Source organism: Platalea leucorodia (assembly GCF_965183815.1).
Source record: "Platalea leucorodia genome assembly, chromosome: 7".
NCBI lineage: Eukaryota > Metazoa > Chordata > Aves > Pelecaniformes > Threskiornithidae > Platalea > Platalea leucorodia.
In genome coordinates this window covers 66,601,929-66,624,546 of record NC_138829.1, presented here as the reverse complement: position 1 = coordinate 66,624,546, position 22,618 = coordinate 66,601,929, and the positions used below count along the sequence as shown (strand labels likewise).

At 46.8% G+C, this 22,618-nt stretch overlaps 1 protein-coding gene across 2 annotated transcripts; it reads right to left on the bottom strand.

The window, feature by feature from the left end:
- Positions 1-280: 280 nt before the first annotated feature.
- BDNF (brain derived neurotrophic factor) lies at positions 281-21,724 on the bottom strand (the record flags this gene model as incomplete). Of its 2 annotated transcripts, none has more annotated exons than XM_082316917.1 (2): positions 281-1,042; positions 21,602-21,724. In XM_082316917.1, one exon carries the CDS (start codon positions 1,019-1,021, stop codon positions 281-283), a length of 741 nt encoding a protein of 246 aa, XP_082173043.1. The 2 variants fall into 2 exon arrangements, with proteins under 2 accessions (XP_082173043.1, XP_082173044.1); XM_082316918.1 differs by lacking the exon at positions 21,602-21,724 and adding an exon at positions 8,348-8,377.
- Positions 21,725-22,618: the final 894 nt, after the last annotated feature.

Here is a 22,618-nt window from a genome sequence, read left to right as displayed (position 1 = left end):
TTATCGAGGAATGTAATGCAGACTTTTTTGTTTGCTTGTTTTTCTTTTTTTTTTTGGTTTTTTTTTGTTTTGTTTTTTTTTAAACTTGTGCGCAAATGACTTTTGTTCCCCTTCAGGTCATGGATATGTTCAATAAATAGATTGTGGAACCACTGTACTGTATAAACTTCAGTTATACATGCAGTCCATAAAATTATTTTTTTACTGAATAATTTACCCTGTTATGTATATATACAAATAGATAATTTTGTCTCAATATAATCTATACAACACAAATCCACTATCTTCCCCTTTTAATGGTTAATGTACATACACAGGAAGTGTCTATCCTTATAAAGCGCCAGCCAACTCTCTTTTTATTATCCATGGTGAGAGCTCTCACGTAAGACTGGGTAGTTCGGCACTGGGAGTTCCAGTGCCTCTTGTCTATGCCCCTGCAGCCCTCCTTTGTGTACCCCTTGGGGTTGCATTTGGTCTCATAGAAGTATTGCTTCAGTTGGCCTTTGGGTACTGGGACTTTTTCCAGGACTGTGACGGTCGCCCCAGACATGTCCACTGCAGTCTTTTTCTCTGCCGCCGTCACCCACTCGCTCGTGCTGTCACATACGCTCAGTTCCCCGCGGCGAGCTGGGTCAGAGTGGCGCCGGACCCTCATGGACATGTTTGCAGCATCCAAGTAGTTTTTGTACTCCTCGAGCAGAAAGAGCAGTGGGGGTTCCAAAGGCACTTGACTGCTTAGCATGACTCGGGATGTGTACAAGTCTGCATCCTTGTTTTCCTCGCTGGGCTGGATGTCCTGGTCCTCATCTAGAAGCTCCTCTATGACATGTTCAAAAGTGTCCGCCAGCGATGTCAGTCCTCTTGAGCCAGCATTGGGCCCATTTAGGCTCTCAAGAGTCCCATGGGTCCGAAGACCTGGGTAAGCCAAGCTGCCTTGTCCTCTTACACTAGCTTCTTTCATCGGGGCAGCTTTCATGCAACTGAAGTATGAGATAACCATAGTAAGGAAAAGGATGGTCATCACTCTTCTCACTTGGTGGAACTGTTAAGGACAAGGAAAAAAAAAAAAAAAAAAGATTTAACTTACAAGGGACAGAATAATAAGAATTCACCTGAGTTGTCATGAGACATTACGCATTTTCTGCAGAGATCTGCCGCATGCAGCCGCAACTCATTACTGGTGATAAAGCATACTCTTGTACAAGGGTGTTCTTTGATTTAGAGTTTCAGATAAAGCATATGCCAAAGCTTAAGCAACACTGATACCAGCAAGTCAGAGCTCTTACGTGCCAAAGTCTTTCTGTAGTAAGTATTAGATTAGATACTATGCGGACTCCTTATTTATTGACTGATTACACCTATTTCAAGTAACAGCAAAAGCAGAACCACTATTTAGCAATGAAACATTTCAGCAGTAAAAGGCTGCTTCTCAAGCGAGGAAGGCAAGAATTCATTTCAAGTGCAAATGCACATATTTGATTTTTAAGATCTCACTATGCCAAAAATAGTTCATCGTTCTCTCCACAAGAAACTGAACAGCACCAGGATAAATTGCATTTGTATTTTGAAAGCAACCTTCAAAACACAGGAGGAGGACATACAAATTCTGAGGTCTCAGCAGGTCAATTCCTCATCTAAAAGTAGAAGGTATGTATGCATAAATATAGAACAAGAAAATGGTCCAGGACAGTATGCTTGCTACCGTACTAAATTTGAGCTGGAAAGATTGCTGGCATCATGTGAATGCCATGGAAGGGACTTGCTGGATTACAGAGCTGATAAAGAGGTATACTGAAATGACAGTACCAGAACCACTGTACCGTGCTTTCCCAGAGCCCCATACCGCCTGTTCTCAAGCGGGCAAAGCACCTATTTAAACCCAGTTAAAGCCCAGAGCTCAGCATGAAAACCAGAAGCACAACCAGCCCGACTGCCATCTTGCAACACAGCCGTTTGCCTGTTTCTCTCACATTCTGCCCCAAGTTCTGGCGCATGGTATGGGCCACGCTTTGAGGCTTATGTGTACACTTGGCTCTGTCCTCATGGAGCATGGAGGGGTAGCACCAGGAAAGAGTGCCAGGAAGAAAACTCCTCACCAGCCTTGGAATCAGCACGACTTACTCCTGTCAGCACTCCCAACAGCCTGGGCTTGTACGACTGCTCCTTCCCAAGGGCTTTACTAAGTCTCTGTAGATCGTACGTTCCTCAGGGTAGAAATTGTTTCCTCCTCAAGTGCAGAGTACACACTTTAGGTGCTATTACAACAAGAACCCCCCCAAATCCTGTAGTGACAGAGAGCTATGCTTTCTGTCCGATCCCAAGTGCTACTACAACATCCATCACATCCCGTTGTTATTTTCCTCCTTCCGATCCCTGCTCTCACCAGTTCTGCTTGCTAGAAAGCAATGGCATTGTTCACATTTTTGAAGCAGCAGCTAATGCTTGTTTCAGAGCTTTTGAAGTTCATTCGGAAGTACCTCATACTTGGCAGCGCTCATTGGAGTAAATGCTATTTCTGTTTGCCAACAGGGTGCTATGTAAAAAGCCTTACTTCATCTCCTGCAAATATGCTGTGGGAAACTAGTACTCTTAAGACTCGAACATGGAAAGACAATCTATCATAAAAGATACAAAGAAAGTGAAATATGTACTATAAAGGCAGTGCCCAAAATGTAGGTCTCAAAGTTTACTCAATGAAGTGGGGGCGGGGAGCGTTTGGGTTTGTGTCTGTGCCCCCCTTGCCCCCAGCCCCCCACTAAACAAGATTTTGACTAAGAATCCTCTCTACCCCAGCACAACTCTTCCTTCATCCCTCCATCTCTCTTCCTGTGTAAAAGTGTTATTGTGGCATAGATTTATTAAGATTAAACAAACCTGACATCTGTGACTCACAGGAACATAGTGTTTGCTCTAACCATGCAGAACATTAATATTTTGCAGACTTTTTTCATCCTAGGACTTTTAAAACATTCTACAGGGAGTACTAACAGATTTCTTCCTCAAAGGGGAGGAAGAGAGACACTACAGAGATGATTTACAGCACAAGGAAGAAGGTTATCGGTCTTCCTTTATCAAACAAGGAGAGACAAGACAAGAGGGAGAAGGGGTGGTTCAGCTAGCATACAAATGCAGAGCCAGTGGAACAGGCAACAAAAATAATAATATTCATAAACTCCCTCTTCTGAGAATTGTTTTATATAAAACTTAAAAGGGAAAAAAGCCCAAACACCCATATCACACTTTGTGACCACCAGAGCAGTGAACAGAACACAGATCTTCTGGCTCCCAATCAAGTTCCTGTTATTTTTATTAGAGCGGTGCCCAGAGGTCCCGGCCAATACCTTGACTCTGGAGGACAGACTCTGTCTGTGCACGTAGTACCCCAAAGGGCCTTCCAGTGGAAAAGAGAGAGAACACAACACAAGAGGCACCAAGACAAGCACAAAACAGAGAAGGAGAAGCTTGCACCCATCAGCTAAGCGCACCAGCTGGAGGCTGAACATCTGCTTTTCAAGTTAGGTAGGTGAACAAAGGACAGAAGGATTCCTGGACCAGCCCACATCCTTCACTATTGTCATTGGGCTGTTTACTTCTTATGGTAGCAATGAACTTGGAGGGATGTGAAATGAACAGAATAGTGGCTGTGCAACTTTCTTTGCACGGGCATTTTTCTTACAAGGAAGAAGACAGGACAGAGAGGTGCAGAGAAACCTCACCAATTGACTTGAAAGTCCTCAGCATCCTCTGCCAATGGCTGGTTGGTCACCAGATCTAACGGTACTTTATATATCACATTAAACTAATCCTTCCTGAATCAATCTTGCCTTCCATTTAGGAAGGAAACTGCTGTCAAGCTTGATCAATTTACATCCCATCTGACGACATACAACCGCCGCTATTATCTGGGGTAGCAAGAAACAATGTACAACTACGCTCTGAAAACCAACAGCTTTAAGACAGCCATTATCCACATAACATACTGATAACACACAAGAAAATGTGGTCCCCTAAAAGCCACCCCTCTCCCTCCCATTTATAACAGAAGAAGAGTATGTCAAAGTAATCTTTAGCAGCACAGACACATGGAGTATTGCTAGCAAGCAAACACAGATCAAACATCTACTTCTTTGTAAAAAAGTCCCAGACAAAGCCGAACTATGCAATCAGGACGTGAAAAGACTCCTCTATCTTGACAGTGACTTGAGCAATGTACACAGTCCTTGTCTTTGGCAGCAAAATGATATCAAGTGATTTAATATGAGAAAGTAATACTTTAACACCTAGGAAATCTCTTCATTTTAGAGGCCATAGCGATCTCTAGTAGCAGTTGCTCAAAATCTACTAATTTATCATGCTGTAGCTGAATAAGATTTGAATCTCACTCCATGGGTAGAAACACACATTTCAGCTACTGTTGAACTGACTCATGAATGCATGGTTCATCTCTTACTTAGCGAGGCAGGACTAATATCCCAACGCAGCACCAAAAAGGTCATTGGAAACACTCTGGATGGCAGCTTCCAGTCCTTTTCCTCTGCTCCCCAACCATCAAACCTTCATTATGTTGCAAAGATTAAAGATACTGCCTGTCCTGTTACAATAAGTGCCTTGTAAACCTCAGACGCTAACAGATTACATACACCCTTCCGATTACGAGCAAGCCATAATGCCACCCCATGCGGAAGCGGAACCGGGTGGGAACATGGGAGAAAGCTGTATTTTCCTGGTTTCCCAGCATGCTACTACTGAGCAAGGTACTGCCCCTTTCCACGCTGGGCTCATCCAACACTACGAGGCCTTGCGTGGAGATGTCCCAGTACTTCTGTGTACGCCCACGCCTGACGCTACCCTGCTAGACTGAGCAACTATTTGCATCGGCGGCACATCAGCGCTGAGTATTTCTTAACCGGAGCAACCTGGCTGACACCACATGTTCTGAGGGCATCCATACAACTGAATGCCAGACAAAAGAGTAGCCATGGCCACTTTTAGTCAGGCATGCAGCTAGAAAAATACAAAATAAAATCACTGATGATACAGTCTGTAGTCCTGTCATGCATCTATCCCCTCCCTTCTCAGCTGTAGGAGGTTCAGGTCTCCCCACTTTCCAGGAAGAAGAACTAAAGGCTGCAGCTTTTGCACTCCCCCTGTTCAGCTATGTCACTAGGCATAAAAAAAATCAAAGACTTCTCTAGGAGAGGAAATCTTCATTCAATTGCTGTCCCATAGACTGCTGTATATATCTACTAACTTGTATAGAATAGATATAAGCTATTTAAAATAGATGTATGCTGGCCTCCTGGAGACCTAGCCTTAAGCTACTCCCTCAGGTCACACAAGACATCTCTGTTGAAATTACATTTGAGACTGGTTTCCTGAACAACATCCATTCTCATGGCTGCATGAACATCCCTCCTTCTCTCATGCAGCATAGCAAAGCTGAAGCAATGAAAAGAGGTCACCCACCATGGACCAGATCTCAGGAAGACGTGACCTAGTTTGTACTTCAATAAAGTCCATACAATTACAGCTAGACTAAGGGCACATAATTGTGGCAGTCGTCTCCACTAATGGGAAGGAGGCTCGTTAAATGAAGGTCATGTCAATTATCTACAGCTAGTTTACATATGCAGTCAATTACCTAGCTATACTATTTATTTCAGTATTTGTATTTAATGAGGATTCACCCGTTAATTGTTTTATTTCATTATTTTAGGCAGAAATCCAGCAGCTTAACAGGTTGTATTTCCAGCAGGGAGACCCGAAGAACAGTTGTGAACAGGTACTTGCTTTTCTGCATCCCGATATGTGCTATGAAAGTTGAAATAACTTTCAGTAGTGAATAGATTCATAATGCTTTAATCTCCAGAAAGGAGCGTGCAGTGGAAGATAAAATTAGCAGCAAGAAGACATTCATTTTCTGCCTTGCTATTTTCTAAGACCTTTATACAAAAGTTTAATTTACTAAATACTACTGAATGGCACAGGCATGAGCCCCTGCTCTACGCATCATTACCGGAGTGTGTGAACAGATACCAAAATGGGATGCATGTCAGCACATGATTTGCGAAGACTAAATGTACTGAGAACAAATAGTATTAACCTTTAACACATGCATAACTGGATGTCTGACGCACTCTGGTTATCCTTGCGGCTATTTAAGCAGCAAACTATATAATTACTTTTTATTACTGAAAATAAAGCTCCCTCCCCCCCAATACATACACATGCACACCCACATCCAATTTGTATTCTTGTAAGTTAGTTCTTCATGTCAGGAAGAAACCCATTTTATTTTTATTCTTGTGTTGGTTTTCCCTGAGGTAATAAAATCTACTTAGCCATAATGCCAGAGACAGCAGAGATGAAGAACCATTTTGAAGACTAAGATAAATATCAAGCAAATTTACAAGTAGTTTGTAAACTACAACTTTTAACATAAGAAATTTGCTTTCATCTTGTGTTGCTAAGTATTGCCTGTGGTACAGCTTCTAAGAGCAAAGAAACTCCAGCAATGCCTACATTGGCTCTGGAGAAGTATGCAACCGTTTGAAGCACTACAAGGAGTTTTTGTGAGGTTCCAAGGTTTCATCAGACTCTCTCCCCAATGCGTACAAAAAATCACAACTTCTCCTGTCGACCAGAGGTGGGAAAGAACTCAAAATAATGGCAAAGCAATAATGCCATGACAGTACATCCCCGATCTTTCACAGAGTTACATATCAGAGTTTCCTACAAACTTTCATCATACCTTTCTGGGCACTCAAATAGCCATACAAAGGGCACGCTCGCTTCTAAGCTCCGGGAAAGAGAATACAGCTGCTCTAATGGGCACAGACCAGACAGCCTCCTCATTACAAGCATGCTTATACTTCAATTGGCCAAGTGCAGGACTACGAGGAGTTCCCAGTAGGATTTCTGTCGGACAGAGCTCAGACCCATTCTGCCCATACCACTAAACAGGCAGGATGAGTTTTGGCAGTATGCGCGAGTGAAGGAATAGCAGGCCAGACTCACAGATGGTATCAGAGCTTTCAGAGAGACAACACCCATGGAAGAGAACAGATGTGCACTATTTTTATACTTTTACAATGGGAACTGATTGCTGAGCCAGTGACACACATACTGCCTTTCCAGCTGTTTGTACAGCATCCCGCACACGGGGCACTCAAACTGCGCGGGGGTTTGCGATCCCTGCTGTAAACAAAGAAACGCAGCTCCAAAAGGGTACTTGTGTGCATGCCACTACACATATCAAACACAATATGCTTTACCGCAACATTTTGTGCCAAAATTTCACATTGACGTACCAAAGTGTGCAGTGAAAGTCCCGCTCAAATAAACGTGCTACCTGCAAGTTTGTTTTTGCTCATCGGGAGTATCAGAGGTAGGGTAACATGCCCACTCCTATTGCCATGCCAGAAATACTGTACAGTAAGGACATAACTTCCAAGCCTAAAACCTAAGTATTAGCAAATTCCAATTTCAAAATTGACTTCAGGCTTAGAAAACTGCATTAACCTGTTTTAGAGTATTTGTCAAGATACATTCATGCCATTACTGTGTTCATTCAGAAGTAACATTATGCAACTTCTGTGAAAGTTCACTTATAGAATAGGCTACCTAAAACCCCCCACAAAACAAGAAAAACAACCACAAAACCATTCCATGAAATAATTACTCCGTGCCAAGATGCTATCTGGTTCCTCCCTGGGAGCAGATAATTACAGTTCTCCGAAATCATTTGCTTTGATGGCCACTAGAGCTTTATATAATGCTAATTCAACCTGTGCACAGAAGAATGTTAGGGCAGAACCTCAGACCTTTGAGCAGCATCTGTGGTTTGTCTTCCATTTCACTAGGGCTCTTTGGTACGAAATACTGTACTGGATCGTCACAGGGCTAAGCTATTCTGCCAAGTACACATGAAGCTCCCACTGAAGTCAAGGATAATTGGCACCCGAGAGCAGGAACAGAACGGAGCACGTTGCGTGCAAACTAGCGTGAGTTGGATCCCTTGTACTGTGACATGTGTCCAGCAGCCCTGAAACAACCCAGAAGCTGCTGTACCAGTTGAGCGTGGATCTTACGAGTGCCTATAAACTACCGAACAGCATGTAAAACATCCCACGCACCCATCGATGCTGCTGCAAGTGGCAAACTTCCTAGGACCTATAGAACATTATGCACTCAACAGGAACATAAGTGAAGCTTAGCCAAGGAAAATCAATGGTTAAAAAGCATAAGCATCAGATGGAGCAGTTACCCATGGTTTGGGCAGCCAGTGCTTTCTCTAGGGCAAGGGAGGAGAGCAAGGGCTATACCCATTTGTTGGCAAGACTCTTACCTTTGCTGGGACCCTGACTCTGTGTGGCATTGCTGTAAGAGAATACCTCGCTTTTAGCCATAGTCAGTCCTTGAAACAAAGCAGATCAGTAGGTTGTGATGTGCGTGAACCAGAAACTGGAAATGCCTGTTGTCAGAGCCCTGACAGGTATTAAAAATATGCCTGCATTTGCCAGTGGTGTTATCAGTCATCTCGGCTGCCCACCCTCGTGTGCAAATTTCTCTCAACACACGCTCCGTCCAGTTGTTAGCACGGCATCTCCATGGAAATACTTTCCATAGAGGGGCAAGGGATAAAAGCTTACACTGAGGTACCAGAGCAGCTTCTGGGAGTACTCAAGTCCAAAGTTACACGGGAACAACCAGACCAGGAGCAGAAGTTTGTAAATTTGCAAAGCCACCTACATTAATGGAATAATGAGGAATTTGCATTTAACAAGGATGTACTCATTCGGAATCTAACCCACCTCACTGGGCAGCTAGCCCTGCATGTGCCCTGCTGTGACAACGGCTTTCTTTGGAGATAACACTGGTGGAAAATTATGTTAATATGTTAACATAACTGTATTGAAAACACTTTGGCAAGAAGCATCTTTCACCACCGATATTCTACTATGACAACGCAGCACACCACAGATTTCAAAGCACGATAGTTTTCAGGTTTTTTCCCACCTTCTAAGTGGTTTCATGTTGAAACAAGACCTTTGCAATTGCTATGCCTGGGTCTCTATCCCTAATCTGTCTTAAAAAATTGGGGGCCAGCTTCAACTGGATTCAATAGAGGGATCCAAGTTTCACAGACACCGCTATTTCAACGGTCGCGTGTTGTAACTGGCATGTGAGTAGCTGAGACCCACCCAAATAAGCTCCCCCCATCCTCCATCCTCAGTCAGGCAAACACCCGTGTACGGGCTTACCCACTTACAGACCTAAAACGCTGTAGTGTTGCTTTCATTTCACAAGCTCCACAGAGGAAAAGGGTTTGGAATTACTAGAAGGGGTGAAGAGGTACGTCTGGCAAAGATGCAAGTGTCTGAAAACAAGCTTCATTAGTTGTACTGCTCAAGGTACAAACGTTTAATGGAACATAAAGAAAAACTTGCAGCCTTGCAGAAAAAATTAATTTATCAGGCTCCTGCCTTCTCCTAGTTGTACAATGGTGTACTTTCTTTCACAGTATTAGACTGTGATTCCTGTGAATTACATGGACATTGGGTCCTTCCCCTCCCCAATTAAAACTGCAGTTTACCTGGTTCCTGACTTTTCATACTTGCACCAGATAGAACTATAGATTGCGGGATCATGGGAAATTATTTCCACAAAAACCACTGAGGTACATTGAAGCAGTATGTTCCAGTGGACCCCATTCTGGTGGACACAGTCACCACCTGGTGTAAATCCATAGTGCTCTGTTCATAGGTTTATACCAGCTCTGAAGGTGGCCCAGTACTTATGTGGTCATAAAAATCAGATGGGGCCAACACCTAAGCTATAGCTAATAGCTGTATCAGAACAAAATGTGACAGGTTTCAGCAAAACAGCCCTCACACTCAGGACTCCTGAGGGATACATGCATATTTGGTAATACTTACACTTTAAAGAGGAAGGAAAAAAAAGCTTTCTAGGTGTGCAGACTAGCTCCTCCCTTCCCCCACCGATATAAGCACATAAATAGCCCAGACATGCCTATAAACAGAAGTATGCAAAATCCAGCCCTACACCACCCGACTTTCCTCCGCTCGGCGCTTGGGTGTCTTGTTTCACGCGCAGACACCCCCGCTGAAGAAAGTGGCTTTGCTGCCAGCGTACTGTTCGCACTCTAAGAGCCCTTAAGCTCCAAAGGGTAGGTTTGTATATGGGATTTCGGTCATTAAATAAACACTTCTCTAGAAAAAACTTCAATACCTGTCCCTTTACGTAAGCAGATCCTACTGCCCTGGAGGGAAGGAGAGCCTCTCTTCAGCTAGCTGGGGGTGGGTGGAGGAAAGAGAAAGTTAAAGCAAGAAACATTAAATTACCCAATTAGTCTGTTGAAAACAGCTAAGCGTTCTCCCTCTCTCAAATCTCCACACAACACGATACATTATCTAGAAGTCACCAACCTATTCAAAATCAAAAGCAGAGCTGCCTTATCAGAGCTAATTAGTAGTTCTAGAGAGGAAAAAAACACTTAGAAGTTGCAAGAGCAGAGCGACCTGGTACTTATGCCGCTGTGACCCTCCACTTGCACAACATTTCTTGGAGAACACACTATCAAAGCTGCCAAAGTGCTTTGCAACCACTGAATCTCAACATCCGTAGGTGAGGAGGAACAGCATCAGAAATCCTATTTTCCTTCTGGGTAGGCTGAAGCCCATAAAGACGTTTAAGCAACTTACCCTGGACTGCACAGCAAGTCGCTGCTGAACCAGAGGAGAAGAGGGGAGCCCCCGCTCCCAATCCCTCGCTTCAGCCACTACACAAAGCTGCCTTAACCATATGTATCATTCACGTATTTTGCAAATCTCTCTATGGTAACTTAGATGTCTAACCCAGAAAGAGGCAGGGCAGCTGATTAAAACCTTAGGGGTATTATTTTGAATACATATGCTAGCTCACTTCCATCTGTGTCGTTAATTAGTTTCTGACTGTAGGTTAAATGTAGGGCATGTTGTCATGAGCCTAAGGTGGGGTGGCAGGACCTCCTGCTATTGCCATATGGCTTTCTGTTTCTTCCTTCATTCTTCAGCTTTTAGCCTCATGCTTCTAATTTGTGGGCTCAACCATTATATAACAAAGAACAATACGAAAAGCAAAACTAGTGTTAAAATAGAACCATTCTTCACCATTAAAAGCTCTAAGAGGTTGGATTTGAAATGCAACACAACTTCCCGTCTCATCCAGAGACTGCTTTTACCCACAGCAAATTTGCTACAAAAGTCAGGAAAGACCTATTCCCATGGAGAACTACTACTGCACAAATAGGTATTCACCAGCCCTATAAATGCAAACCAGGCAGCTCGCCAGGGACCAAAGGTCAGCCTTAACGTGTGTAAAATGGAGAAGAGCAAGGCTATGCCTACTCATAACACGGGTGCTGAGCCCTTACAGGGGATGAAGCCAGGGTAGCAGCACCATTCCCATCGAAACAATGAAAGGAAAAAAGATGACTGAGTTCTAGTCATCTTTTTTTTTTTCCAATGCATCTCCACAGATGTATCTTTTTGTTAAAAATACAAATGGCTCAGGACTGTCCTCAACAAAACTACGAGTCATGTTTTGAAGTATGCCTGAACATGACTAACTACAAGATACGCAGAGTATGAGCAGTTCCCCTGCAGTCATTTTCTAGTGAGTACAACTTGAATACTAACAGGTCTGGTGGTCCTTTCCAACTGAAGACTTGCTCCAAAGTGTTTAATTTAGAGTAGACATGAAAGTTATTTATTGTGGTTTTTAGCTCTCATTGCATACCTATCCTTCCATTAGCTAGAAGCAGGGGAAATGATTTCTGGTATTTCCAAGCATAAGATTCTTCAGTTCACAGTCTAGAGAGGTAAGGGTCGGGTGAAGAGTTTAGTCAGAACCCTGAATTTTAGGAAAGCAAACTTCCAGCTCTTCAAGGAGTTAATCAACAGGACTCCCTGGGAAATGGCTCTCAGGGACAAGGGAGCAGAACAGAGCTGGCAGGTCTTCAAGGATGCTTTGCACAGGGCACAAGAGCTCTTGATCCCCAGGTGCAGGAATTCAGGCAAGGAAGGGAAGAGGCCGGCATGGCTGAGCCACGACCTGGGGGTCAAACTAAAGGCCAAGAAGAGATTGCACAGGCAGTGGAAGAAGGGACTGGTATCTTGGGAAAAGTACAGGGACGCTGCCCGGTTGTTTAAGGATGGGATCAGGAAGGCCAAGGCTCGGCTGGAGCTGAACCTGGTGAGGGATGCAAAAAATAGTAAGGGCTTCTACAGGTACATTAACCAGAAATGGAAGGTTAAGGAAAGCGTACCCCCTCTGATGAGCAGTAGTGGCGAGCTTATAACAACAGACGAGGAGAAGGCTGAGGTACTCGACAACTTTTTTGCCTCAGTCTTCACTGGCAATTTCTCTCCTCACACCTCCCAAGTCAATGGGCCACTTGATGGGGATCGGGAGGACAGAGGTCCTCCCGCTGCAAGAGAAGATCAGGTTCGTGACCACCTGAGGTACCTGAACGTATATAAGTGTATGGGTCCCGATGAGATGCATCCGAGAGTCCTGAGGGAATTGGCTGATGTAGTTGCTAAGCCACTCACCACGATACTTGAAAAAGTCATGGCAGTCAGGCAAAGTCCCTGGGGACTGGAAAAAGGGAAATATTGCAGCCATTTTTAAAAGGGTAAAAAGGAGGACCCTGGGAACTACCGACCTGTCAGCCTCACCTCTGCCTGGAAATCATGGAACAGATCCTCCTGGAATCTATGCTAAGACACATGGAGGACACGGAAGTGATTCGGGACAGTCAGCACAGCTTCACCAAGGGGAAGTCCTGCCTGACCAACCTAGTGGTCTTCTATGATAGAGTAACTACATCAGTGGATGAGGGAAGAACTATGGATGTCATCTATCTGGACTTCTGTAAGGCCTTTGACACAGTCCCTCACAATATCCTCCTCTCTAAGTTGGAAGGATACAGATTTGATGGGTGGACTGTTTGGTAGATAAGGAATTGGCTGGATGGTCGCATCCAGAGGGTAATGGTCAATGGCTCAGTGTCCAGATGGAGAACAGTTGCGAGTGGTGTCCCTCAAGGGTCCATTCTGGGGCCAGTGCTGTTCAGTATCTTCATCAATGACATAGACAGCGGGACCGAGTGCACCCTCAGCAAGTTTGCAGATGACACCAAGCGGAGTGGTGCAGTCGACACACCTGAAGGATGGGATGCCATCCAGAGGGACCTGGACAGGCTGGAGAAATGGGCCTGTGTGAACCTCATGAGGTTCAACAAGGACAAGTACAGGGTCCTGCACTTGGGTCGGGGTAATCCCTGGTATCAGTACAGGCTGGGGGATGAAGGGATTGTGTGCAGCCCTGCCGAGAAGGACTTGGGGGTACTGATAGATTAAAAGCTGGACATGAGCCAGCAATGTGCTTTTGCAGCCCAGAAGGCCAACCGTATCCTGGGCTGCATCAAAAGCAGTGTGGCCAGCAGGGCGAGGGAGGGGATTCTGCCTCTCTACTCCGCTCTGGTGAGACCCCACCTGGAGTACTGCGTCCTGCTCTGTGGTCCTCAGTACAAGAAGGACGTAGACCTGTTGGAGAGGGTCCAGAGGAGGGCCACAAAAATTATCAAAGGGATGATGGAGCACCTCTTTTATGAGGAGAGGCTGAAAGAGCTGGGGCTGTTCAGCCTGGAGAAGAGAAGGCTGTGGGGAAACCTTATTGCAACCTTTCAGTACTTAAAGGAGGTTTATAAGAAAGATGGGGACAGACTTTTTAGCAGGGCCAATAGCGATAGGACGAGGGGTGATGGTTTTAAACTAAAAGAGGGTAGATTCAGACTGGATATAAGGAAGAAATTTTTTACAATGATGAGGGCAGTGAAACACTGGAAGGGGTTGCCCAGAGAGGTTGTAGATGCCCCATCCTTGGAAACATTCAAGGCCAGGCTGGATGGAGCTCTGAGCAACCTGATCTGGTTGAAGATGTCCCTGCCAATTGCAAGGCGGATGGACTAGATGACCTTTAAAGGTCCCTTCCATCCCAAAGCATTCTATGATTCTATAATTTTCATAGCAGTTACAGGAATCAGAGCAAGGAAAAAAAATGTACAGCAATATCTACGTTGAACAAAACTGATTAAGAACCAGGTGATATGACTTCATGCTTGAGGATTAAGGAATTCAAGATGTTGCATCTAGGTTTGTCAGCCTCAGAGGTAGACTTCTTTGGAGATTTAGACCTCTAAGTAGTTTCTTAAATCTTATTTCTGATGAGGTTGTTGGGGTTTTTTTGCTGTTGGTTTTTTGTTGTTTGTTTGGTTTTTTTGACTCATTTTCCTTTTGCAACATCCCCGCTCATCATTAATGCTCCTGCTACTTTTGCAGTTTCAATGACAGAAAAGTTTCACACAGGGGGCAGCAGAAATTAATCATTAGTCTTCCAAGGAAGGCAGCATTGTTCTTTGTTTTAAATTCACGTACGAATCATTAGCTTTTAACGGGAAAACTCATTTTCAGACATTCTTTTTCTTGTCATTACACAAAATTTGTATTTCTGTGAGATTTAAAAAAGCACCTGCTTATCCTCTTTTTGCACCATTTCATTGGCAGCAACCTGCAGACACCATACCAGTAAGTACCCTGCTGTTGTAATGAGACATGAAACATCCTTTTTTGCCTCCCATAAAATAAAAACAATCCTTCACCAGTCTGCAGGACATTAGCTGCCAACAAAAAAAAAAATCATGACATTGACATAAACTGTAATGTTCATATCTGGAAAAGCAAAAATGGAGAACTTCACGTGTGTTTATTTCTAGTTTTGGTTCAACCCATTATAAAGATAAAGGGCGGTCGTGATGTTCAGCAGCAAATTCGTACTTCACCACAGTTTCCTGGCACGGGTGCTGGTTAAGTTACCCTTGCCAGCTTGAACTTGTTAGTGGCTTTGCTTCCCCCTTGGACTCACACTGGCTTTCAGTACAAATTCTATCAAATAGCATTTCTCTCTTGGCATTTACGGCTCAGTCAAACTGGATTATCAACTCAAAAGGAATGTAAATAGCAAGCGAAGATCCAAGTCTTAATGCAGGCAGCCAGCAGGCACAATTATCTAGAAATACCGCAAACAAGTCCTGTCGCTCATCCCAACAGTGCCCATACACTTCTGTAGTACGGTGACAGCTATAACTAAGGGTAGGTTGGTTTACTTACTAATCCAACCCTTGAATAAAGTTTAGATTTCATTTCTTTTCATCTCAGTATATCAAGTACTGAGCACTCATCGAGAGCGCCATGGCCAGCGTAAAGAAGGGTAAACTAAACCATATGGATACTAAACATTGCACCAAGCTTAGAAAGTAAATGGCATAACAGACTAAGGAATCCAGAGATCACAACCTTTAATTCCTTGATCTAGACAAAGCTGCATTTCTCCAGGAGCTGTTAGGTTTAAAGAAAGCAGTGTTTTGATCACATTAGATAAGGCATAACATGTGCTAGAATTGGCACAAGATTATGCTTAACTCTCTTTTATAAGATAGGTACTACAAGATTGGGGGAGGGAGCGGAGAGAATCTAGTCCTGTTCTTGTTGTTACAGCTTTAACTGCAGCAACACGCTCCAAGTCTTTTGCATGCTGAGTTACTAAAGAGCGTATAACAGCATTTTGCTCGAGACTTCGCCTAGTTCGATCTTTTTCCGGACTCCTCCTGCTATGCTACATGCATGCAAAGGACTACAAGGCTACTTGCACTGGAGAGGCAGAGGCTGGATGTGGAAGTCCACCTGAGGCAAGGGTAGTTTTTCAAACACTAGTTTGGTACAATGGCTCTCTCCTCATACACCCTCATATGGTATAAACAGTCTGCAGTTGCCTCCTGACTTGAATGGCAAATGCCCCTGTGTCACAACTCCTCAGTTTCCCCCAGGAAAACTCTGTTCCCTCAGAAGCTATACACTAAGCACTTATCCCGATATACTTTACACTGACAGATTTCAAGTATCTTAAGAAATTATCAAAACCATCACTTGGAAAGATACGCAGTACATGCCACCAACTAGCAGCTTGCATTTTCGAGGCTCTGAGAGCTGGAAGTTCTCAACTCCCACTGAGGTTCAGTTGTGTTGGGTTTCTAATTCCACCAGGCATTTGATAGCCATCAGCTAGCAGTTACTATAAAAGCCCCCAAAACATACTGTGTCTGTAACAGTCAAACAGAAATAATTGCACATGAGATTATGAGTTCAGTGGGTAAAAAAGGCACATTGTCTCTCTTTATAAGCAGTTCCTCACAAATTAAATAGGGAACAGTGCTTATTCTTCTCCCCAAAATGCAGAGGAAGAACCTGCTACAGCCAAGACTCATGTGCAAAACATCAAAATCAGAAGTTGTGAGCTCAAAACAAACCAGGAAACTATATTCTAAGAACCAAGGGGCAGTTATAAAAAGTGTATTCCATGCTGTTAGGTAGCAACAAATACCCACATACCCAGTTTAAGTTTGATACTTGATTTTGAAATTGGGAAAACCCTGGATCTAGTGAAACCAAGCTAAAGGCTGCTGAGTTGATACATTAAGAAAATGAGGATTTTTTTCTATTCCACCAAATATCTACTAAAGGACACCCCCTGCCAAGTAGACTTCAATGATGGGGTGGGGGAAGAAACCCCCTCTCCCCCCAAACCAACTCAGATCCTTAAGGGACTGGTTCTACATTGCACTTTGGTGCAAGCTTTGGATGCACTATCAAGTCTCACCGACAGCTGTAACAAGCCAGTATAAATTTGACTTGCAAATACTTCTTTAGGTGTAGTCTAAAGTTCAGTCAGCAAATGATTTACTGAAAGTGATCCTTCTTGTTTACCTATTTGAGCCACACGAGGAAGACTGTATCAAGATTAGTTACCTGCACCGCCGGAGCAGGATTCGCAGGTACCACCTCAGTTACAGGGTTAACAAAAGCCCGCATGCATACACTAAACTTACTGCTGCGAGTAGGAACGACAGGGATCAGCAGCCTCGCTCATTTTAATTGCCCAGCCTCGCTTGCAAGAGCCAGCCATAGCAGCGTGTGTGGTTCGTGCATCTCTAGGTGGCGGTAGCTGCTCAGATTTTGAGATACCAAGAGATGCTTATCTCAAATTTAGCAACCAGTATTCCTCCCATCCTCCTAGAATTGCCTTTCCTAATTTGAAATGTGACCCCCTCCCCCATTTCTTCATAATTTATAGTAGTCTGAAGCTGAGTCACAAGGATTTCTGCATTTTCCTAACCAAGTAGGCAAGAAAAGAAACGAACTGCCGAAGCATTGAGGTATTTTATAGCGTAAAGCATTGAGAGATTCTAGTCGATCAAAGGACTCGGAGAAACAAACATAAGAACAATCGTGCCTTCTGTTCTCTACAAATGCCATGGCCAGAAATAACTGTCCTAATTAACTGGTTTCAAAAAATGAGTTCTCTGAAAGACACAATATTCTTACCGAGGAAAGTATACAACTGCTACAGCCTTATGGCAGCTGTCACCAGGGCATGAAAATTCACTAACTGAAGTTTCCCTTTGCTTCCTCTGGTTGTCCATGGGACTCATCTTCAGACAGCTGTAGCCATTTGTGATGCCTAGATTATGCTGTAATGGGACGTTCTGCTACCACTAGTATCAGTGTTACTAAAGGATTACAATCACATCAAATCAGCATCATCCCAGCCAATCCTCTGTTCATAAAAGGGCAGAAAATGTGCCTGAGATGAGGTTGGCTTTTTTTTTTTTGGTAAAACTGTTGCCTACTCTGTCAAGTCCACAGCATCTTCGGTATTTCAGACTGTTCCATGCTGACTGTTACTGTTGGGTGTAGCAGTTGAACTCCACTGGCCTACAGTTGCCTGATAATTACATTCTGAATGTTGCAAAGGAGGAAAATATGAGCCTGACCCTGTGGATAACCTACCCTTTATGCGTGTGACTGTCCCGTTCTTTATGAGCAACTCCTGCAAACAGCATTCCGCATTGGACTGCTCAGAGCCTAGAATTGTAAGCAACACGGCCAACATAAGATTGTATCCTCAGAGGACATAGGCCACAGTATAATGGCTACCCTGTCAACTCACACGTGTATCTCCAAAATTAAAGCATTTTATTCTTCTGTTATTGTATATTCTGGTGTTTCCAAATCAAGCAGCATGAGGATTTATGTTGATAACACGTAAGTTTAAGGCACCATAGCAGAGTTGCCAGTATGCACTGCATACAAAAAATCTGTTATTTATTGTTTGTATTAGAAAAGCGCTGAGGAGTCCTTGTCAGGTCCCAAGAACAGATGACAGGCAAGATTATCTCAGCCCCAAACAACTTACAGTCAAAAATAAGACTGAATAATAGGTACGGATAAAGAAGGGAACCAGTAAGATTGATGAGCTGCCAGACAGCAGGCACAGCCTACCAGCCCCATCCCAGCTTGTGCACCAGGCAGTTTGCTCAGTACACACCTGTACCGCTTCCTCACGGTGTACTGCAGGGAACAAAAGAGTTGTTACGTACAGCACCTTCCCAGCTGAAACCGAAGACGGGAGATTATTGAGTTACCACTTCATTTTGGCAATACGCAAAAATAGCTTAGCTTCAGTGCTTTTAAAAGCTTCGTTTTAAAGGGTGTTCACAGCTAAGCGTTACCAAGAATGCCAGTGTATGAACTGATCTAAGAAATGATTGAGAGCTTCCTAATTAAGCAGCGTTTTAGCTATTTAGGAGGAACGAAGTGCGCGCAACATATGCTTGAAAACAGGTCAAGACAAGTTGGTAATTAACCTATTAAAAGCATATATCCTCTTCTAGTGGAGCCTCCACCAGTTCACACAATGCCTAACGTGAGATTTCTAGCGTAGGCATGGGGCACATTCTTAGAACAACATTTTAGCCTTTTATATAAACCAGGAAGGCAGATATGGGAATTTTTTTTTTTTTTTAAATGGGGCCACGCTTATTACACAATTCACTCAGAGTGAATTGTTCCTCATCTTCATGCAGGCTTACCCACAGAGGGATGAGAGGGTCTCCCACTCCTACTATGAGCTTCTTGTGACCTGCTTTTACACTTGCACCCCAGCAGAGAACTATTATCTGAGCTAAACATGCAGCTTCTTGTGTTCTCCTCGCTGTGACAGCAGAGTAACAGTTGCAGAAAGTGCTACAGGTACTGCAAGGACTCTTAACGGCAGCTACTTCCAGCTCAGCACTGTCACTGTATGCAAAGCTTTCAGGCAAAAGCACAGATCCTTATTTTCCACTACATTCTTTCACATTTTAATGAGTCTTTAAAATCCTTTGCATCTGTGCACTACGTTTCGTAGTATTCCAGCATATTGTAGTACTCCCATAGCAGTACACTACAACATAATGCCTTCGTGTTTAAAAGCACACTGCTTGAAATTAAACATTTTTCAGTTTAGCCTTACTCCCTCCACGATACAAGTCCTTTCCCATTTTCCTCCACTGTTATACCTGGATTATTCAGATAAAGTGTTCTTGATGCTTGTGACCTGGTTTACCCTGATTTCATAGCCATATAACGATGGGATCTACCTTGCAGCTCCGGAAAGCAGAGAGCACTGGTGACATGAACAGAAGGCGCGCTGCTTACAAATGGGTTTTCCCAGCCGAGGTTCAGTGAAGCTGAACATTAAGTGGTAGTACTACAGCAGAAAATTGTTGTGAGTTACAGAGCCCTGTAGAAAGGCTCCTGCATCTAGTTACGTTAAGTAAATAGCTGAAATGTCTACCAGCTCCTTCAAGGTATTTTAGAGTTGAAACGGAGCCGTTGCTTTGCTCCGAGACCCCGGTGCGGGACAGCACTCCGTCCTGCTGCTCCCAGAGCAGGCAGGAGAACGTCGCAGTTTGCCTTCTCCCGTTCCCTCGCCCCGGGTTTGTTTACACAGCCAGTGCCCTGCCGCTCCGCACGCAGGGAGCCGTAGCATCCCCCTGACAGCTGCCGCCTCCTCTCGCGTGCCAAACCATGGGATTCGCACCTCGGAGAGAGCCAAGAGTGTCCCCTCTGTTTCCGTTCTTCCATACCTAGACCTACTCTGGGCCATCACTGGGGTCAAGTCTTCACCCAAGCGCTCGCAGGCAGCGCTCCTGCTCTGCAAGCGGAGCCATGGATTCGCGCCAAGGCACTACCTGACGCAACCGAGCAGGACGATATGACGACTTCTCGCTCGGGACCACGCGCAAACAGAGCAAACCCTTCGCTTCTGCTGCCCAACGGCCGCTCAAACTTAGCGACGCAAAAGCCACTCCTGTCCACAAGCAGGCAGCTCGCTGCCCGGCCCTTTGCTCGGATCTAAAGACAACCAAGGAAATTCATTTTATGTACTTATCACACCATGAATTAAAGATTACAGAAATAGTCGCTGAAGAAAAATGTATCGCCAGGATAGATTCTTTGCATTCATTAGCACTGTGTTACTAGAAACATAAATAAGTAATGACTATTGATCTCACAATAGTCATAACCTCGGAACAGCAAACTACAATAAACTGAAAGGAAAAGTTCATGTTTTAACCGTAATGTACAAACCAAGATACCAATAGCACCTCTTAAAAACAAACAAGCAAAGCCAGCGTGGCCCACAGTTGTAACACCTTATGCTTTTAATCCTATAAAAGAAAAAAAAAAAAAAAATCAGCGGGATAGCGCAAGGCTTCCGAAGCATTAATTAAACCTCCGCCGACCCAATTTACCGTCTAACGCCAGCTCCGTTCTGGCTGGAGGGAAAGCGCTGTCCGCCCCGCTGGCAGCCGGGGCAGGGCAGGACCTGCCCTCCGCCGCTCCGCCGGGCGCGGGCCCGCAGCCGCCCACCTCCCTCCCCGCCGCGCACGGCGGGCTCCCCACGCCCGGCGGGAGAGGCGGAGGACAAAGCCCCCACGGCACCGGAATCCCGGCGAGGGCGCCCGGCGTGCTTCACATTCCGGCGACGGCTGCGCTCCGACAAGTGCATCGCTCCCCTCCCTGACGGCACCTCGCCCGCCAGCGCCGGGGCGGCGCCCGCCCGGCCCCGTCCCTCCCCGCCCACCGCTCCCCTGGCGGCCGCCGCGGCCCGCCCGCCCCGCGGCGGGGTCCCCCCGCCCGCCCCGGCCCCGGGACGCCGCCGCCGCCGAGGGGAGCGAGGGCCCGGGGCCGCCGCCCCGCCGCGCGCCCGCCGCCAGGGGGCGCCGCCCGCCGCCCAACGGCCGCGCCCCGCGCAGGGCGCCGCCACGCGGGCAGCGCGCCCCGCGCCCGGCCCCGCCTCGGCCGGCCCCGCGCCCCCCTCAGGCCGGCGGGAGGGCGCCGCTGCCCCCGCCGCGGCGGGGCCGGGCCCCGCAACAGCCCCGCCGGGCCGCCCGCCCCGCCGGGCGCCGGCCGGGCCGACAGGTGCGGGAACAAAGGGGCGCGGGGCTGCGCGGGGCTGCGCGGGGCTGCGCGGGGCTGCCCCGGCCCCCCCCCTCCCCGCCCCGCCGCCGCCCTTCCCGCTCCCCGGACGCCCCGCACCGGCCCGCGCCCGCCCGCCCCCGGCCCCTCAAGTTTCCCGGCGGGGCGCCGCGTACCTCCTCGTCCACACAAAGCCTGTCCGGGTCCCCTCCGGGAAGTCACATCCTCTCCCGGGCGCCCAGTCCCACCGGCCGCCTCCCGCCGCCCCGGCAACACGGGCGGCGGCTCAAGTGTCTCATCAAAGCTTTATGAGGGGCGGGAGGGCAGCGGAGCCGGATCCCACACCCCCGCCGCCCAACGGGAGCCTCCCGGCCCGGCCCCGGTCCGGCCCCGCCGCCTCCCCGCGGAGCGGCTTCGCCCCCCGCCCGGGCGCCTCCGGCCAGCGGCTGCGGCGGCCGCAGGCACCGCGCCGCCCCGCGCTGCCCCGCTTAAAGCCTCCGCGCCGCCTCCCTGGCCCCGCCGCCGCCGCCCCCGCCCCGCCCGCCCGGCCCGGCCCCCGCTCCCCCGGCGCCCCCCGAGCGGCGGGCAGGGCGCGGAGGGGCCGGGCCGGGCGGGGAGCGGGGCGGGCGGGGGGGGTCGGTCCGCCCGCCCGCCGCGGGATATTGGTTTACTCCGCCGGGTATTAAGCAAGCCCGATCCATTTAAATATCGCTCCCGCGCTGACCTCTCCGTAGTTTGCCTATTAAGAATGCAATCAAGATAATAACAGGCATTGCTTATTAATGAGCGCCCCAGGTAACGTTACACCGGTGACTTTCCGGAGGCGCGCAGCGGGCGCGGGTGCTCAATCCAGGCCGCCCGGAGGTGGCTCTGCCCGGCCGGGGACCGGGCCGGGGACCGGGCCCGACCGCCGGGGCCGCCCGTCCCGCCGCCGCTCGCCGGAGAAGCCGGGGGCGGCCGCGGTGCCCGCGGGACCCCGGGCGAAAGGCCCCGCTCGGCTCTGCCCGGCGCCCGCGGGCTGGTTTCTCCTTCCCTCCCGTCAAAAATCTGTCTTGCCTTTTCCCCCTTCTGCCCGTGCAGCAAATACAGTAAATTATTGATAGTGGAAATTGCATGGTGGAGGAAATAATGGCATCCCCTGATTGAGTAGCTCCATTTGATCTTGGTAAAGACAGAGAGATGGCACGCTCCCC